The sequence below is a fragment of the Ictalurus furcatus genome, chromosome 29, assembly GCF_023375685.1.
Source record: "Ictalurus furcatus strain D&B chromosome 29, Billie_1.0, whole genome shotgun sequence".
NCBI lineage: Eukaryota > Metazoa > Chordata > Actinopteri > Siluriformes > Ictaluridae > Ictalurus > Ictalurus furcatus.
Window position 1 is genome coordinate 11,393,502 of NC_071283.1, and position 16,595 is coordinate 11,410,096.

Below are 16,595 nucleotides of genomic sequence, written 5' to 3' on the forward strand. Positions count from 1 at the left end.
GAAACCGCGTACTTACATACTATATAGTAGGCGAAATACATGTATCTCTATATACAATATAGTAGGTAAATACGCGGTTTGGGACGCAGCCCACGGCTTCAAGCAGTCGAGTATTAGCACGTACAGCATGACAAATAATTAACCGCACTTGAAGCTTTCGTAAAAATTAAAAATAAAAACACCCAAAACTGTATACGGTACCATAACGAAGACGAACTGTATGTTAATACGTGAAATTCTGGAGGGAACCTCGGACAGCGTGGCATGTAATGACTTGTGCCGTTAATCCATCTATGTTCTATAACATAAAACGGGAACATGAAAGCAATATTCTAAAAGCGACTCATATAAACACCTTAATCACAATATTGTCTTATTCAGAATAAGGTCAATAATTAGATTACTGCTGTCCATGTAAATGTAGTCAGTGTTGAATCCTTTCATTTATATATATACTAAACATTTAGAACATAGTTTCAGTGTACAGCCCTAAGGTATTTGGCTTGTCCACCCATAAAGAGCCCCTGTAGATCCCTGTAACAGAGATTTTCCCTATCAGAGAGGGTTCCAAGTAAAACCTCTTCAAGTGTAGAACACTTAACTCACCCTACCTTGATTTTTCTAATAGTGTACATCACATTAATGCCTAACAGTTTGATACGTATAACTGGTTTTGAACCAAAATGTCGCTTAGGCCCCTCTAGATCCACACTCGGAGGAAAGCGATGTCTGCCCTCTTCCACAGCATTTCTACAGTAACGTCTAATTCAAAGAGACTTCTAGGGTGGACTTGTACATAATCTAAGCCTAATAAAAAAAATTTTAAAAAGTATAATCATTGATATGGTGACATTTGGTAACGCTTATTTGAAAAGAGTCTCCAGATTAGCACTTTGTAACAGTCAGGTAAAGCTGTTCCTTTAAATTTTCTGCCATGGGAAAGTCTTCAGGAGGGATGACTTATGCAGTTGGTAGCGTTACACAAAGCATTTTGTATGAAGCAGGTGTATAAATATGAGATAACACATAGGCCAAATTCCCTTAGTCATTCATAACACCGGGTAAGACCAAGGAATATAGCTGTGATGTGCCGCAAAAGGTTCCACAAAATGGGAAGTGGTTAAAAGAAAATAGCACAAGCATTGAAAATGTCCCTTTCCACCATCAAGGCAATAAATAAGACGTTCCAGACAGCTGGAAATGTTATGAATCAACCTGGAATTGAGCATGTGTCTATATTGTCTCAACGCAATGTGAAAAGGATGGGTAACAACAATCCAAACTACAATCCAAAGTCACCTACATCATCAAGTTGTTTGGAAGGGTTTCAAGAAAAAAATGGAACTTCAAATGGGATCAGGTTCTACGGTCAGATGAAACCAAAATAGAGCTTTTTGGCAATGAACACCAGAGGAGGTTTTGGCGCACACAGAGAGGTAGCCATATGGAAAAGTACCTCATGCCCACGGTTAAATATGGTGGTGGCTCTTTAATGTTTTGGGGCTGTTTTTCTGCCAGAGGACCTGGACATTTTATTAGGATACATGGCATTATGGTCTTTATCCAATATGAACAGATATTAAATGAAAACCTGACTGCCTCTGCCAGAAAGTTTATAATGGACAGTGGTTGGATCTTCCAGCAGGACAATGATCCAAAACATACATCAAAATCAACACAAAGATGGTTTACTGACCACAAAGTCAAGGTCCTGCCATGGCCATCCCAGTCCCCTGACCTGAAACCCATAGAAAACCTGTGGGCTGAACTGAAGAGGAGATTCCACCAAGGCTGCCAATATTAGTGGAGGGCACTGTAAATATAAAGGGAAAAAAAGCATGATCTGTCATTCGTTAGCAAATTAACTCTTTTTACCAGAGGCCAAAAATTGCCTGTTTTGAGGGTGTCTGTGTTGAACATTGAATTTATTTGTGATGTTACACTCCATAGTAGTGGTTAATAGCTCATATGAAAGTAGACACTCGGGGCTTTTTTCTTCATAAATGGTCTGCATTTATATAGCGCTTTTATCCAAAGCACTTTACACGGTGTCTCATTCACCCATTCACACACACACACACACACACACACACACACACACACACCAGTGGTAGTAGAGCTGCCATGCAAGGCACTAACTTGCCATCGGGAGCAACTTGGGTTCAGTGTCTTGCCCAAGGACACTTCGGCATGTGGAGTCACGTGGGCCGGGAATCGAACCGCCAACCCTACGATTACTGGACAACCCGCTCTATCACCTGAGCCACAGCCGCCCCTCATAAGTATTTCTTTTTTTTTTTTACCTAGCCTACTAGGTTTAAATGCTATCATTTTATTGAGGCAGTTGTATACACAATGTTTTGCTATCAAAAAGCTTTAGTTGTGCTGTTTGTTTTATCTCTGTACCAGGGTTATCGTTTAGAAGTGTGAATCGTTTTCCCAGCAGTGGGCTCACACCCCTCCCATCGCCCTGCTCACCAGCAGCTAAACACAGTCAAGATACTCTACAAACAGAAACCCAACAGTGTCCTGACTCATCTTATAACAGACTTGTGGCAATAAAATAATTCCTTTGTTTATACTGATTTGAAAATATCTGATAAGGAATGGAATGCCATTGTACTGTGCTGTTGTGTTTCATTCCTTGCTTCTACAAATGCATACACGTGTACACGTACAGGTGTACGAAGGCAAACAGCAGTAGCTATGCTAACACAAACTAAAGGAGTGTCGAGCCAAATGTGTAATAAAAAATATTTACAAGCGGAATAGGATCAATCAGCTACGCTTAGAATCACTAAGTCACCCTCACCTCCATTACTGCTATCACTGTACATTACCACATTATTACTATCATTTTGTCTTCCAGATTCCTATGGGTTTTCCCTATGATCTGTTAAGCTGACTGATAAAGCGAAAGTTCAGTAATAAATCCACATCTACACTTCTATGAACCATTTAATCTTTAGAAAAAAGAACGCAGATCGGAAATCTTTTATCTGATGAATTCAGTAATAATAAGACGACAGGCAGCCTGATTGTAGATTAGACGTCTGATTCATACAGGCAGAAACCAGAACACCAGAGGAGCATATGAGAGTTAAATCGGATATGAGAGTTTATGAGCTCTCGGGAAACAGCGATTAAACACTCAATAAATAAATTGTTCTGGTAGTGATGAAATAATAAAATGCCTCTTTATGACTATCTCATGAAATATCTGTTTCTTTCAGCGGGTTTTCCGGGCTGTTCAAATGTCATGTCGCGTGTGATATTATGGGCTGGCATAAGCGTAGGTAATTCACTCACGGGGACACGTTCCCAGCAATCGTCATGTCATCAGCAGACAGTGCATGCTGCGAAATTAATAAACAGCAAGCAGCTACATGTTTTTTTTTCCCCATACAGTTACTTAACACCACTTGTCTCACTCCTTCTTTTTCATCACACCATCTGTCTCCATGGAGAATAGCATCTTGGTTAACCACAGCTGTGTGAGGAAGAGGTGGCAGGTGTTATTTTTTTATTATTCTATTTATTCGTTTCATTATCTTTTAATTAAAATAACAAAATCTCCTGACTGCTGGGTCTGCTTGTAACAGAAGCATCAGGATATTTTCCACAGCTTTTTTCAAATAATGTCACTGTTTTCTGAGACTTGAATCCAAGTATGGTGTTGTATATTAAAATATACATCAACTCTGATTGATGGCTGCTGCTGATCATGCTACTATCTCACCTTAGATCCTAAAGCAAAGTGCTGTTTGACATTCCTTCACATCTCTGACAGGTTCTGTTGGCGTGTCTTGCCGTGTCATCACAGATATATTTACAGAAAGCAACAGAGAAGAAGGGGAAAAAGTAGCCAATCAAATCAAATAGCTAGCACTACGGTGGTGTGACATTGCAGTGCAAGGAAGAAATGCATTTGAGGAGCAGAAGAGAAGAGTATGTATATATGCGTGTATGTACGGACGGGCGGATGGATGGGGGGGTGAAGTGTGTGTGCTTGACTTAGCATCTGCATGTGTGTGTGGGGGGGGCAGGGTGTTTATGTCTTTTGGCTGGGAGCATGTGGTGTATGTGTGGCAAGAAAGAGCTTTAATTGGGTCTGGATGTTCTACCTCTCTATTCTCAGGTGCAGGATGAGGTGTGTGTGTGTGTGTGTGTGTGTGTGTGTGTGTCTTTATTTAGCACCAATCCACCACAGCATCGGCCTTCAGTAACACTAATTAGAAGCAGCTACGGACTGAGAGAATTGTTTCACTCAATTCTATGTTTCCAAGGCAGAGAGAAACACACACACACACACACACACACACACACACATCACTTTATTGCAAGTCTATAGCTTTAATGACTGTTTTCAGCTCTCCTTTTGTCCAAGAGGTAGCTGTTATCATCCATTACTTGTTAGCTACATTAACCCTGAAGGTCCTATGCAAAGCTAAAGAAGCAAAGTTCAGTCAACAAACATGTTGTGACTGATTGAAGGCTCTGGTGAAGCAAACATGGTGTAAATATCACTTCTGACTTCTTCCTAATGAATTCCTCAACATTTGTTTTGGTATTTATTTTTATTCAAATAGCAGTATGCAGTAATTTCCTTCACATGAAACTACTAAAAATGTCCTGTGTGGATTTACAGTAGCTACCTTTGCTCAAAGGCTAGCTTATAGCCTGTAAACTAGCTCGCATTTTGTCATTTACGGTCTCGATTTTCATTACCATATGCGCAGCGATTTATTTAACAGCAGTAAAACATGAGTAAATATACCGTAACTAACCAGATTTGGTCACTAACTTTAGCTAACTTTGCTAGACAGCTAGCTTACTGCCTGTAAACTAGCTCACATTTGTTAGTGGTTAATGCTAGTGTGATTTCAGTATCTGAGTCTCGAATTTACATTGCAAAATGCTCAGTGATTTATTCAGCAGTAGCGGATTTGTTCACTAACTTTAGCTAGACAGCTAGCTTACTACATGTAAACTAGCTTGCAGGTCAAAAGAGTGCGATTTCAGTATCTGAGCCTCTTATATATATATATATATATATATATATATATATATATATATATATATATATATATATATATAGTTTACATTACCACATGCTCAGTAATCAAACCTACCTGTAATTAACATGATTTATTAACTAACATTAGCCAAGATAGCTAGCTAGCTTGCATGGCAACATGCAAACCATGCAGAGGTTTGATGCATGACTATTTCTCCATTAAATAATAATAATATATATATGCTATTCGAAATCAAGGTCATTTCATGTTTATGTAGACTAAAATGTTAACCTTGGTGTAAGTATTTAGTACGAACAGTGCATCCAATTTTTACAAAAGTAAAGACCTCTTTGCCTTGTGGATAAACTTTGAGTATTGTACTATAGTCTCAAATGTTTTATGTCATTTGATTAAACATTACCCATTCCTCCTTTAATCAAATTTTTATGTATGTATGTACCATGTGCACAGAGTAGTATGGCCAAATGAATATTGCAGCCGGTGTGTTAATGGGTGCATGCTCTGAATATCAGTCAGTATTTATATTCATTGTATGTAAGAAGTGTCTCTGACATGCATCAGTTCATCTTGGTACTCCAAAAGCTCTTGGCTCTTATTTCATTTTACTCATGCATCCTATTTCTGCAGAAATGAGAAAAAAAAATAGCTTCAGAAGGTTAGCACAGAGAGCGAGAGGAGAAATAAAGAGAGCCTGAACCCCATTTTGGATTCCCTTTAAAGTCAGCCATGTTACAGCTCTTGAAATCATTGCCTACCTTTTGGGTCTGCCAAACAGTTCTCCTTTTACAAAACACCTTTTCTGTCTGTTCCTTCCAGTTCCAGTTTTCTTTCTGGCGCTACTGTGATAATTAGCAGAGAAAACGCACAGAGACGGTGGATGAGGAGTGGCAGCAAAGCAAGTTGGAAAGCAATTTAGACCCCAGGGAGAGGCAGACAAGTGAAGACAGGGTACATGGGATGGATGAATACAAACAGAGTCTTGATGCTAAGTCTATGCAAGGCATTTGAACCATGAGAGGTTTTATGTGACACTGTGATCAACCAAGTGCAGCTGAAATGATTTCCAAAAGATGGATAAACAACAGCTTTAAAAAATCCAAAATCTTTGCCATATAGTCTCAGTTACTTTCCAAACACAGGCTACACCTTGGCTGAAATGACATGACCTGGCAGAGTATGTGAATGTGTGTGTTTCACATCTACGGTGTATTCCTGTCTTGCACTCTTTCTGGGGATATGCTCTGGAATTTTCCCTCAACCACAATTCATACACCAATCTAAATAATATTTGGTGTCCAACGTTTCTTCTTTAGATTTTAACTGCTACGGGAAGTCAACCTTACGAAAAATATTTTCTACAACCTCTGCTTTAGACTTTAAAGACTGGACTTTAATTATTGGCAAAATGAATACAGTTATCCTCATAGCCCTAGTGATTGTTTAGACTACAAGTGCTGATGATCTATATGATTATTAATTTATGGAAGGAGTCTCAGATGTCAGCTATTTGTAATGGGGAGCAAGTTTATCATGATGGGAGAGTCTTCAGAACAGCCAACTTCTCACTTTTCAGTTCCTTGGTAATATTACTTCAAGATTGAGTGGGAAAAAAAAGAACCTGGTTAGGAAATGAGTGTTTACAGCTGCTATAATGTTAGTCCCAACAGAAACTAACTTGTGGATGTTTGACAGCATTAAACTTAACCGTATAGGCACAACATGTCTTTCAGTAATAAATTACAAATTGCAATTATTGGCAAATTGCTGTGGAATCAGAAGAGTAAATCATTTTGGGATGTGCCGTTAATGAAATATAATAACATCAGCATCCTACCACTCCACCACATTGATATTTTCATCTACCATCAGACCCTTTCATATTTTATTCCTTACATATGATTTATATTTCTTAATTCTTGCTATAATAGAGTATAAGGTGTGTAGCTCTCTATGAATTACAGAAAATAGGACTCTTTTTTTTTTGCCCAAACTTACTGCCGAAAGCAGTCAGTGGTAGAGCTTGTTAGTCACATACTGTGACAGTATTGTGTCCAGATGGTGAAATCAATGGTACACTGAGTCAGCTTCCCATATTAACATCTGTGTCAATGCACTTTGCCTTCGAGTACTCAAAAAAGAACAGGTACAAGCAGACTCTGTGATGCACATACTGTGCCCAACTATTCATTACTAGCGTGCTAGCCAGTCTGAGCACATTAAACCTACACACACTTCAGAGTCACAAGCAGTCCCCAAGTTTCTAGTCCATAGAAAAGACCGCCTGGAAGCAAGCCCTGTGGCTTCTGCAATTTCCTTTGATTTCATGATTTAGAAGTACTCAAAGAGTAGCATGGCTTGGGATATTACTGGTATATTAACTGTTCATGTTTTCTTCTTTCTTGTTCTTTCACACTCTACCTTGCTCTTCTTTCACTCTCTTCTCACCTCCATCACTCTCTATTTCTGTCTGCAGCTGGGACTACCTACATCTTTGGCCGTGGAGGAGCCCTCATCACCTACACATGGCCTCCCAATGACAGGCCTAGTACACGGGCAGACCGACTGGCTGTAGGCTTTAGCACACAACTTAAAGAAGCCGTGCTGCTACGGGTGGAGAGCGCCAAAGGACTGGGAGACTACCTAGAGCTTCACATAGTAAGTGCCTAAACTCTGTGGCATGGGGATGGGGTCAGCTCGAGTGGTGTTGCAAAACCTTGGCGTATGATAAGATGATGGAGTATAGCCTGCAAAAATAGCTGGAAATTTTATTGAGACAGAGCTAGCTTTGGTGAAAATACAGACAATGTCCTTTGGGTTTTGATCAATCCCAGGCCCCACTTGCTTTTCTTGGCCATCTGCTGACTACTTGACAGCTGTCACTATTTGCCTTTACTACAGCTTAAAGCACTTCAGCATGCCTCCATCCTGTGCCTCCAGATATTGGCAAAAGCTGACCTGAGGGCATGCTGGTAAAAACAGCACCCTATACCTTGAGAGAGTAGAAGTTGCTGTGTTCTACCCAATGCAAAAGTAAATGGTTTGTCTGTGTGGTTGATCTCACAGCCAACTGAACACCATAACGAAACATCCCATTGGGCTGCTTTCTTCTGCTGTCTAGCTGAGCAAGTCTGACCAAATAAGCCACATGTACAAAAATACTGTAAAATATCACAGCCTTAACAACTCAAAAGTAGACAGTTACATGTATCTACATTTTGCTTTGCTGGCTTGCTATCTTGTCTGTCCTTAAACCATCAAAATTGGGGTTCACTTAAAACAGATATCAGTGTAAAACCAATGTGCATTGTTGCCTCTAAGACTGTGTTTATACTAGCTTTGCAGTAACTTGACACAAAGTATGTTCACTGGATCAAGACCATTGTTTCATTGTGTCAAGTATTGATAAGTATAGTTATTGTACCCTTTCAGCAAGCACTGAAAGTTGGCTTCTATTTGAAATCATATGTTCTTGTGGTTGGTAGTAACCACTCCACCCTCCATTTTTCACAAGGTTGACCTACATAGGCCTAACAACAGTAGCCTTACAATGCAGATGGCTTGGGATAAGCCAAACAATAAGATCACTACTCAAGGACAGACTAGATTGTGCCTGCATTCAGGACTGCTTTTGTGAATGACCATCATTTTCCTCTTGTAACAGAAGAGGAAGAGTGAAGATGCCTTTCTGGAGCTCCATAAATAACCAAATGCAAGTAAATGAGATGAAAACAGTCAATGATTATCAGGGGCTGATGTTGGGAAGACCTCTTGTCATTCATCATTATCTGGCTTCTGAGTTAGGTTTAGAGGTGCAAATGTTTCGAAAAGAATAGGGAATAGAGAAAAGGTTGAGTTATTGCTCACAATATTTTGTATGCTAAAACAGTTCTATGGCTCTCGGGTCAGAAACCATATGAGAATGGAAAAAGAGACATGAAAGGAAATAATGAGTAAGTGTTCATGACCTTCTTCATTATGATTTGAATATTCTATTGAGCAATTTAGAATATTCCATTGAGACTGAAGAGAAGACAGAGCTATAGGTCCAAATATGAAGAGAGGAATGGTGGAAAGTAACAGAATATTGATTTTCCTGCTGGCTGTAGTGGAAGCCTCCTACACTCTCAGTCAAACACCATCTGCTTTTGCATGCTGCGAGTCTGTTTTTATCTGGCAGGTATTGCAATAGGTAATTAAAACACTTGTGGGTCTTTAACTATATATTGATGGCATCTGCAGATGCCAGTTGACCTTCTCTCCTTCCCTTCTCTCCTTCCCACAGTGGGAATTTATTTCAGGAGAAGACTTTCGTTCAGTGATTAAGTCTGAATTATCCATAGCATGTGCAAAATCATTATAAAAAGCAAGCAAAGAACTAGCTTGCACTATACACTCTTCAATAAGAGCATATGTTGCTCTCTGAGTGCTCTGAGGCATCTGTGAGGATATTAGGAAAGCTCTATCTCTGGGTCAGAGTGAGAGAGTGAGGGTTAAACATCTTGCCATTGCTCGCAGCAGCTTACAGTCTAAACAGACCAAGGTCTGGCTAAGAGGACAAGCAATGGGGAAAGAAAGGGATTCAATAGCAGCATAGAGCCATATAAATGTTGCTATGGTTGGAGTGCCATTTTCTAAGTCTACCATAATTGGATGATGGCTAAAGAAGAGCTTTGACAGTCATAATATCTTTCTCATATAGCACCTAGAATGGGTTCCTTGTCAGTTCTTTGGATAGTTGGGGTTTCTTAGGTTCCTAAAGAGGTTCTACAGTACTTGGCAATATTACAAGTAAACTTTGAGACTGTTATGTAGAACCTTCCAGGTGGCAGGGTGGTGCAGTTAATAGCGTCGCCTCCTCAAAGCTCCAAGGTCAGTGCCTGAGCTTGGGTTATTTTCTGTATGGAGTTTCACATGTTTTTCCTGTAGCTTTCCTCCAGGTTCTCGATTTTCCTTACATCTCCCAAAAACTTGCCCCTATGTGTGAACGTCTGCATTGTACCCTGCCATGGCATCCCATCCAGGATATATTCCCATCACATGCCCAGGGTTCCCAAGATAGTTTCCAGATCTAAAGTTCCACTAGTTTTTGGTTTATTGTAGGTCACCAGTGTGAGAAAATAGAAGCTGCTCAGCATCTATGTTTCCCCAAAAATCAATATCTGCTTCATTCTATTGCTACAAGAATTTGAACTCTTGGTGGAAAGTTCCACTGAGTATTGCAATATGCTGTCTTGAATGTTTTCATCACTGCTGTACTCCAAGTCACTGAACTTCTAGTTTGCCATCTTCCATCTACCGTCATAATGTTAACACAGAAGAAGACAGATGAAGATGATGATAATGGTGTGTCACAGAAAGCACACAGCAGCCATTCTCTCCACCACCAGCCCCTGCATAATATACCGTTTTATTAAGCACTCATCCCACCTCTGTCAATCCTCTCTATCCTCCCTGACAGCTCTCTGTATCACACAGTCTTTCTCACCCCATCTGTCTCTCTCTTTTCCCAATTCTATCTCTCATTCATTTGCACTTTGTAATGCTCTCTGCCATAACTGACTGAACAGTGCAGAGCATTAAAACAATCTAAGCTGCTTTAATTACAGACCCTTCAAATTTGTTGGGAGCAGTCCACTCCATCCCACTCCTCGAGATTACTGCCTTCCTGGCTGGCTCGCCAAATCTGAAAAATTCAAATCTCAGAATTACCAAAGCTCCACTGTTGGGTGCTTGGGCATGGCTGCTTTGGATTAGATGCTGTTTCTTTCAAATGGTACCATCTCAAAACTGTATGCTAGTTGTATGAACCAACACCAGCACTGGTTCATTTCAGTGTAAAATGGGTCCTTCTTTTCTGCTTTCCACACTGTCTTTTCTTAAGCTTATCTCCTTCAGCTTTATTCGGCTTGATGCATGCTTGAAGCTGGATTTCCGGCTTGCATTTGTACACTGCCAGATTAATTAAGCATATAGAAATGTGATTAGACATGCAGTAGCAGTGAGGGTGAGATGAGGCCTTCAGATCAACACACTCGCTGAGATAAGTTGCTTCTTAGATAAAGCCTGATAGCGCCACAGATAAAGCTGCCATGAGGAAACTGATTTATCCCCGTAATAGATGTGTGTGTGTGTGTGTGTAAAAGGTAATGTGTATTTTTTCTTTTTTTTTTGCTCTGATAAATACCCTTTGATCAGAGGCGCTGGTGTGTAGGGGCCAGCAGGTGGCCACAACAGGCTTATTGATTAATGTTTTCTCTATCTGGAATGGAGGGCCAGAGTAATTAATTTCTCTCTGCTGCTTCAAAGGAGGCCCTCTCATGCCTCAGGACACTCTTTTCTACTTCATCCCTCACACACACACACATACATACACTATTGTATTACTATATTTATGGGGTATTTCTATTGACATCCGTAGCTGTAGCTAAATAATGGTAAACATTAGCTTAACCATCTTAACCCTAAACTTAATTGTTATTTCGACCTCATTAACCCTAACCTTAGTTTCAGCAGTTTCAGATTATGTTATACTGTACATTTTGTACATTTTGCTGGCCACAAACTTCAGCATCTTGAAGGCTGGAATCTGATAGGGTATCTACACTGTTCAACACAGTGGCACAATCTTTTCAGAGCAAGATCTAGTCACTTGTTTGAGAAGAGTTCACTGCATCATGTCTTTAAAAGTTGTTTGATTTTGTCTGAAAAGGTTAGTGGCAAGTAAATGTGCTTGGCCGTGTTCAATGTTAGTTAAATTACTTATGAATGTGGGTGGTTCCTAGCCATATTTCCTACCGAAGATGGGATCAGAGAGTTGTCCAGGGAGATGACAAGATCTTGACATGGTGATGAATCATGTGGGATCAACCCATAAGACTACAACCTTAACTCTAATATTAACCAAAAAAAGAGAACCTTTCTTCATGAAGACTGACCAAATGTTCCCATAATGTCCAAATTACCCATAGTTTATGGTTGAGCATTCATGTCATAGTCCCCAAAATGCATGCCAGCATCATGTGCTACTGCTCAAATCTTACATAACATGATTGGCTAGCTCTCCATGACTGCTTAGCCTGCTAATACCAGCATGCTCAAATCCATTACAAGACAATTTCATTGAGTACTCAAAAGCTGCCTTCAGCCGTCAGTGTCCAATTGTTCAAGTCAGTCCAAACCAACTGGATTCTTGCTCATGCTTATCCACTCTTGAGGTGCTTTGATGTCCTGCAGGAAATCAAGACTGTGGGACCAGTTGTCAGGCATCAAAGGCATCAACAGTTTTTTCAGTTGTTGTTTTTTTTTTTTTTTTCATTTGATTCTTTCATTTCAGGTTTCATTTGATATTTAAAAAACATGTAGAATTTTTTTAATTATGGCATCTAGTAATGTAGCAAGAGCATTGTGGCCGTTCCTTTCTTCATCCATTCAAGGACGGCCAAATTGCTGAGATGACAGCAAGGTTTATGTCTAACAAAAGAAAAATTGGCTGGTCATTAAGCAGCAGCTTTGGAAGAGCCTTGGTAAAGCTCTGCTTGTCTGAATGGCACTAAAATGTCTTCATTGTGCTTGAAGGCCCAGCTGTTTGAGCTAAGAGGCAATTTGCCAGGCCTGTCAGAGCTACAATGAGTGCCTACAAAGCACACTTTCTCACCAACTCTTATATTGCTCCAGATAGACATAAATTTCCCTGTCGTGAGGGGAAATGTTAAAAAATTATGACACTGATGAAAAGGTGAACGAAGAGTTGGTGCTTTTCCACTTTTCCTTCTATGTAGAGCAGTTTGTGGTGTCAGTTGGTGTTAGTGGATCATCTCTCCTCCTCTGTAATTTAGTGGCTCTATTCTGCATAAATAGCCCAGCTTCTTCAGAGCAGAACACTGTCGTTGCGAGATAGATGGTTTCAACCACCAGTTCCTGCCCCAGCCAGGCCCATTGCTCCTGGACACGTGGTTATTTATTACAACAGAGTGTGTGTTTACACACATTTGTCTAGATATGCTCTAGAAACATCCTCAGTCTTGTGCACATGCCACCATGCGTTTAGTATAATTATTCACTCTGTTCCATTTATATTCTTTTGGCATGAAACACATTAAGAATATTTACAGCTAAGAAGACATGCTTCTTTCTCTTAATCATGCTGTATCGCTTATTTCCTGACTTTCCTGCTGTGGCATTGTTAATGTCTAGCAATGCTTACTAACATCATCTTGTCAGTTCCTGTGAATGACTGGCTGAACATTGTAACTGAAATTCTCCCATTGGCTCATAGATCATATGTTGAAGTTCTCAGCTGTAAGACTGCACCCTCAGGAGCACCAGTTCAATGGGGTTGCTGCGGCGTCAAATTGATTGATGGTACATAACAGTCTGATTGGCAGACATGCTCCGCTCTTTGACACACAATGCTTTAAAGCAGTGTTTCTCAACTTGATCCTTAGCACCCACCAGGTTTTCTTTTTTTTTTTGGTCTTTTTACTATATTACTTACCTTTATTACAAAACTTACAATGGCGCACAGAGTATTCAAAGCTTTACTAGCTTAATTGGGTTGATTGGCTATCCATACTTCCATTCCAGATTTTAGAAGCAAGCTGAAGTCACTGAATTGAAAAAGGTTCATGGCAGCAACTGCTAACACAATCTTGTCCATTCTTGTGAATGAGTGGCTGAAATTTGTGCTAGAGCTACTCCTATTGGTTCATTCACTACGTGTTCAAGCTCTCTACTGTGAGATTGCACACCCAGGAGTGCCAGTTCACTGGGGTTGCTGTGTTGTCAAATTGATTGACAGTGCATAACACTCTCATTGGCAGACATTAAAGAACATAAAATAGTTAATAGTGAGTAAACAGGATTTACAGACAGCCTAAAGGAAGTATATGGCTGTCAAATGGCCTCTTTTTTCGAAAGTCTGACTTGTGGGAGAATGGTCACACTGGCCTTTTGGCTTGTTATTCTCAAAACTAAAGCAGCTGATAATGGATCGTCCGCATTTTGGAAGGAATACTCATTGGTCCGGTCAACACCTAATGCTTGATAGCTGGCTTCTTAAGGAAAGAAAATATCAAATTCAGATGGGCTGGCATCCCATTCAAGGTGTGTCTACACCTCATGCCCAATGTTCCTCATGTGATAGGCTCCAGATCCACCACGATCCTGAGTGAATGAATTATGAAATTCTATTGTGATTGGTGGCTAGTAATTAGCAGAAATGATCAGATCCCACTGTCTTGTTTTCTGTTGTTTCCAAAGTTGCCATTACACTGTGCGATTGCCGACTGGATTTTGCTGCTGCAGATAAAGATCACACATCATGAAATAACTGTTTGGTTATAAGTTAAGATCAGTTGTCTTAGAATGCATAATGTGATGTGCTCACTGCTGGTCAATTTAGTGCCATTGCTACCAAATACAGCTGACAAAAATTTATATATAGATGTGTATATATATATATATATATATATATATATATATATATATATATATATGAAATTCTAAGAGTGTGACCAATGCTATGACTAAAAGCCACCAATAGGAGGGTGGTATAGTATGACATTAAACTCAAGGGACATCTACAAATATAGTACTACAATATCGAAACATAAACCAAACATACTAATGGATAGAAAAACATCCTTACTACCTCAAGAATGTTTCTGTTTATGAGTGATGTAGGCAGAGCATGGTCATTTTCTTTAATCAGAGAGCTATCTTTTGAAGATCTGCAATGAAGAACACATTATCACACAGTCTGTTATAGAATTAGGATTTAAAATGTAGGATTCCATCAGGATCATATCACACACTGTGACAAGTAATAATTTTAAAATACAGCTGAAACCACAAAATCACACCGTGTAAAATCGGATTTATTCCTCTTTTCTATTTCCTATTTTTCCTCTCCCTTTGTCTTAAATTGCATCTTTCCTCTGTATATCTTGTGTCCATTTCTCTTCCTTACTCTCTACTTGGGTAAGTCTTTATCTGTCAGTGTCCCTTTCTGCCTTCTTTCACTGATTTGAAAGATTGAGGTTATATATCAGTGAAAAGCAATGGTGATGATTGGCTGATTGGCTTTCATTGTCAGAGGTATCAAAAGACTGAAAGCCTGAGTAGCCCCGAGAGAGTGAGTCCCTGCAAAGCCACTGTACAGTTTGAATCTTTCACAGGTTATCAGGTCACTCAATAAGACAAACATTATTCAGCCTGTACCAGTCTGTCATGCCAAATCCAGAGTATGTGCAGTCGTAAATTAGAAGGAGTTTGGCAGCACTCGTGTACGAAGGCGCACATGGGAAAAGATAAGTGTGTGACAAGTGACAGATGTTACCGATAGCCTTTACACAAATACATCATGTTTTCGCAGTCACACACATATAGACAGATAAAGCAAAAGAGGAAACGGTGTGAGAAGAGAGTACACAGAGAAGATTTACACAAATTGAGCTTTTAACAGACAGAAAAAAATATGCGTTCTAAAAATAATATTGACTGAAAATAGAATACAAATCTGCTGGGTATTGTCATCAAGAGCACGAGCTGCTTATTATTGTATTTCTTTTTCTTTCTTTTTTCCAATTTATGGTTCCATTGATGCCTTTAGAATTATGGTGTCCAAAGAACATCCCCATTCCAAATGAATTTACTTTAAGATTATCAGGTCCAAGAGTTTTGCTGAACTAAAAAGTGGGTTGTCTGCCATCAAAGATGCCATCTTCTGAGTTGTTTAACACATCTAGCTATCAGGAAATGAATGCTGAAATTCTGAACTGTCGTCTATATTCATCTTTTGACCTCAAACCCAAATGTCTTCAGTGTATAGCAAAAAAAACAAAAGAATGGGCTTGCCGTTCCAGTACTTATGGAAGGGAGTGTATGAGGAGTGTGTTCAGCTGCAGTAGCATGAGCAGCAGTTTGAAAAAAAAGATCTGGTGGCTGCCTTTATATCTTGGACGAAGTGTGCTAGCCTTTGCACTCCCTGGTTGGTGGCTGTCACGTGATAGGGTCGCCGTGTCATGGAGAAAGCTACTCGGTATGAAATGCCAAATGACCAAATTGGGGAAAAAATGGGATTAAAAAAAATGTACTTTTCCCTTAACCCTTTACAATTTACAGGACCATCCTGCTGTCTATCATCACCTTTGTAACTCCATAACAGGAGTCTGTTATGAAGTCTTGCATATATTGGATAGTAAACATGACTTGTATGAAATACTTTGGAATTGCTTAGGTTAGGTGGAAGATTGGAAGATTTGAGAGAATGATAAATGGCACTGTTGTTGGAGGAGGGTGGACACTAAAAAGAGAAATAAAGGAACAAAGATAGAAAAGCAGAGACATACTTCAGGAGGAGAAAAGAGCCACTGTAGAGAAGAAGTCAAGATGTTAAACTTTCCTCCGGATGTCCATAGAGAAGCCCTCTATACACCGAGAATCTATTTATGCAGTACAGGAGCCTCAGGGATGCATCCTCCCATCAACCCTTGCCCAATACACACATACACACTCTGTCACACTACCTCACTTTTTAGTAAAAGCACATAAAGCTCA

At 39.7% G+C, this 16,595-nt stretch overlaps 1 protein-coding gene across 1 annotated transcript in view; it reads left to right on the forward strand.

Annotated features, from left to right (window-relative positions):
- LOC128604279 (neurexin-2-like) overlaps positions 1–16,595 on the forward strand; it is a 302,809-nt gene that overhangs the window by 207,325 nt on the left and 78,889 nt on the right. Inside the window, exon 11 of the mRNA XM_053619289.1 lies at positions 7,513–7,694. Coding sequence (XP_053475264.1) covers positions 7,513–7,694 — 182 coding nt within the window. The remainder of the gene's footprint in view (positions 1–7,512; positions 7,695–16,595) is intronic.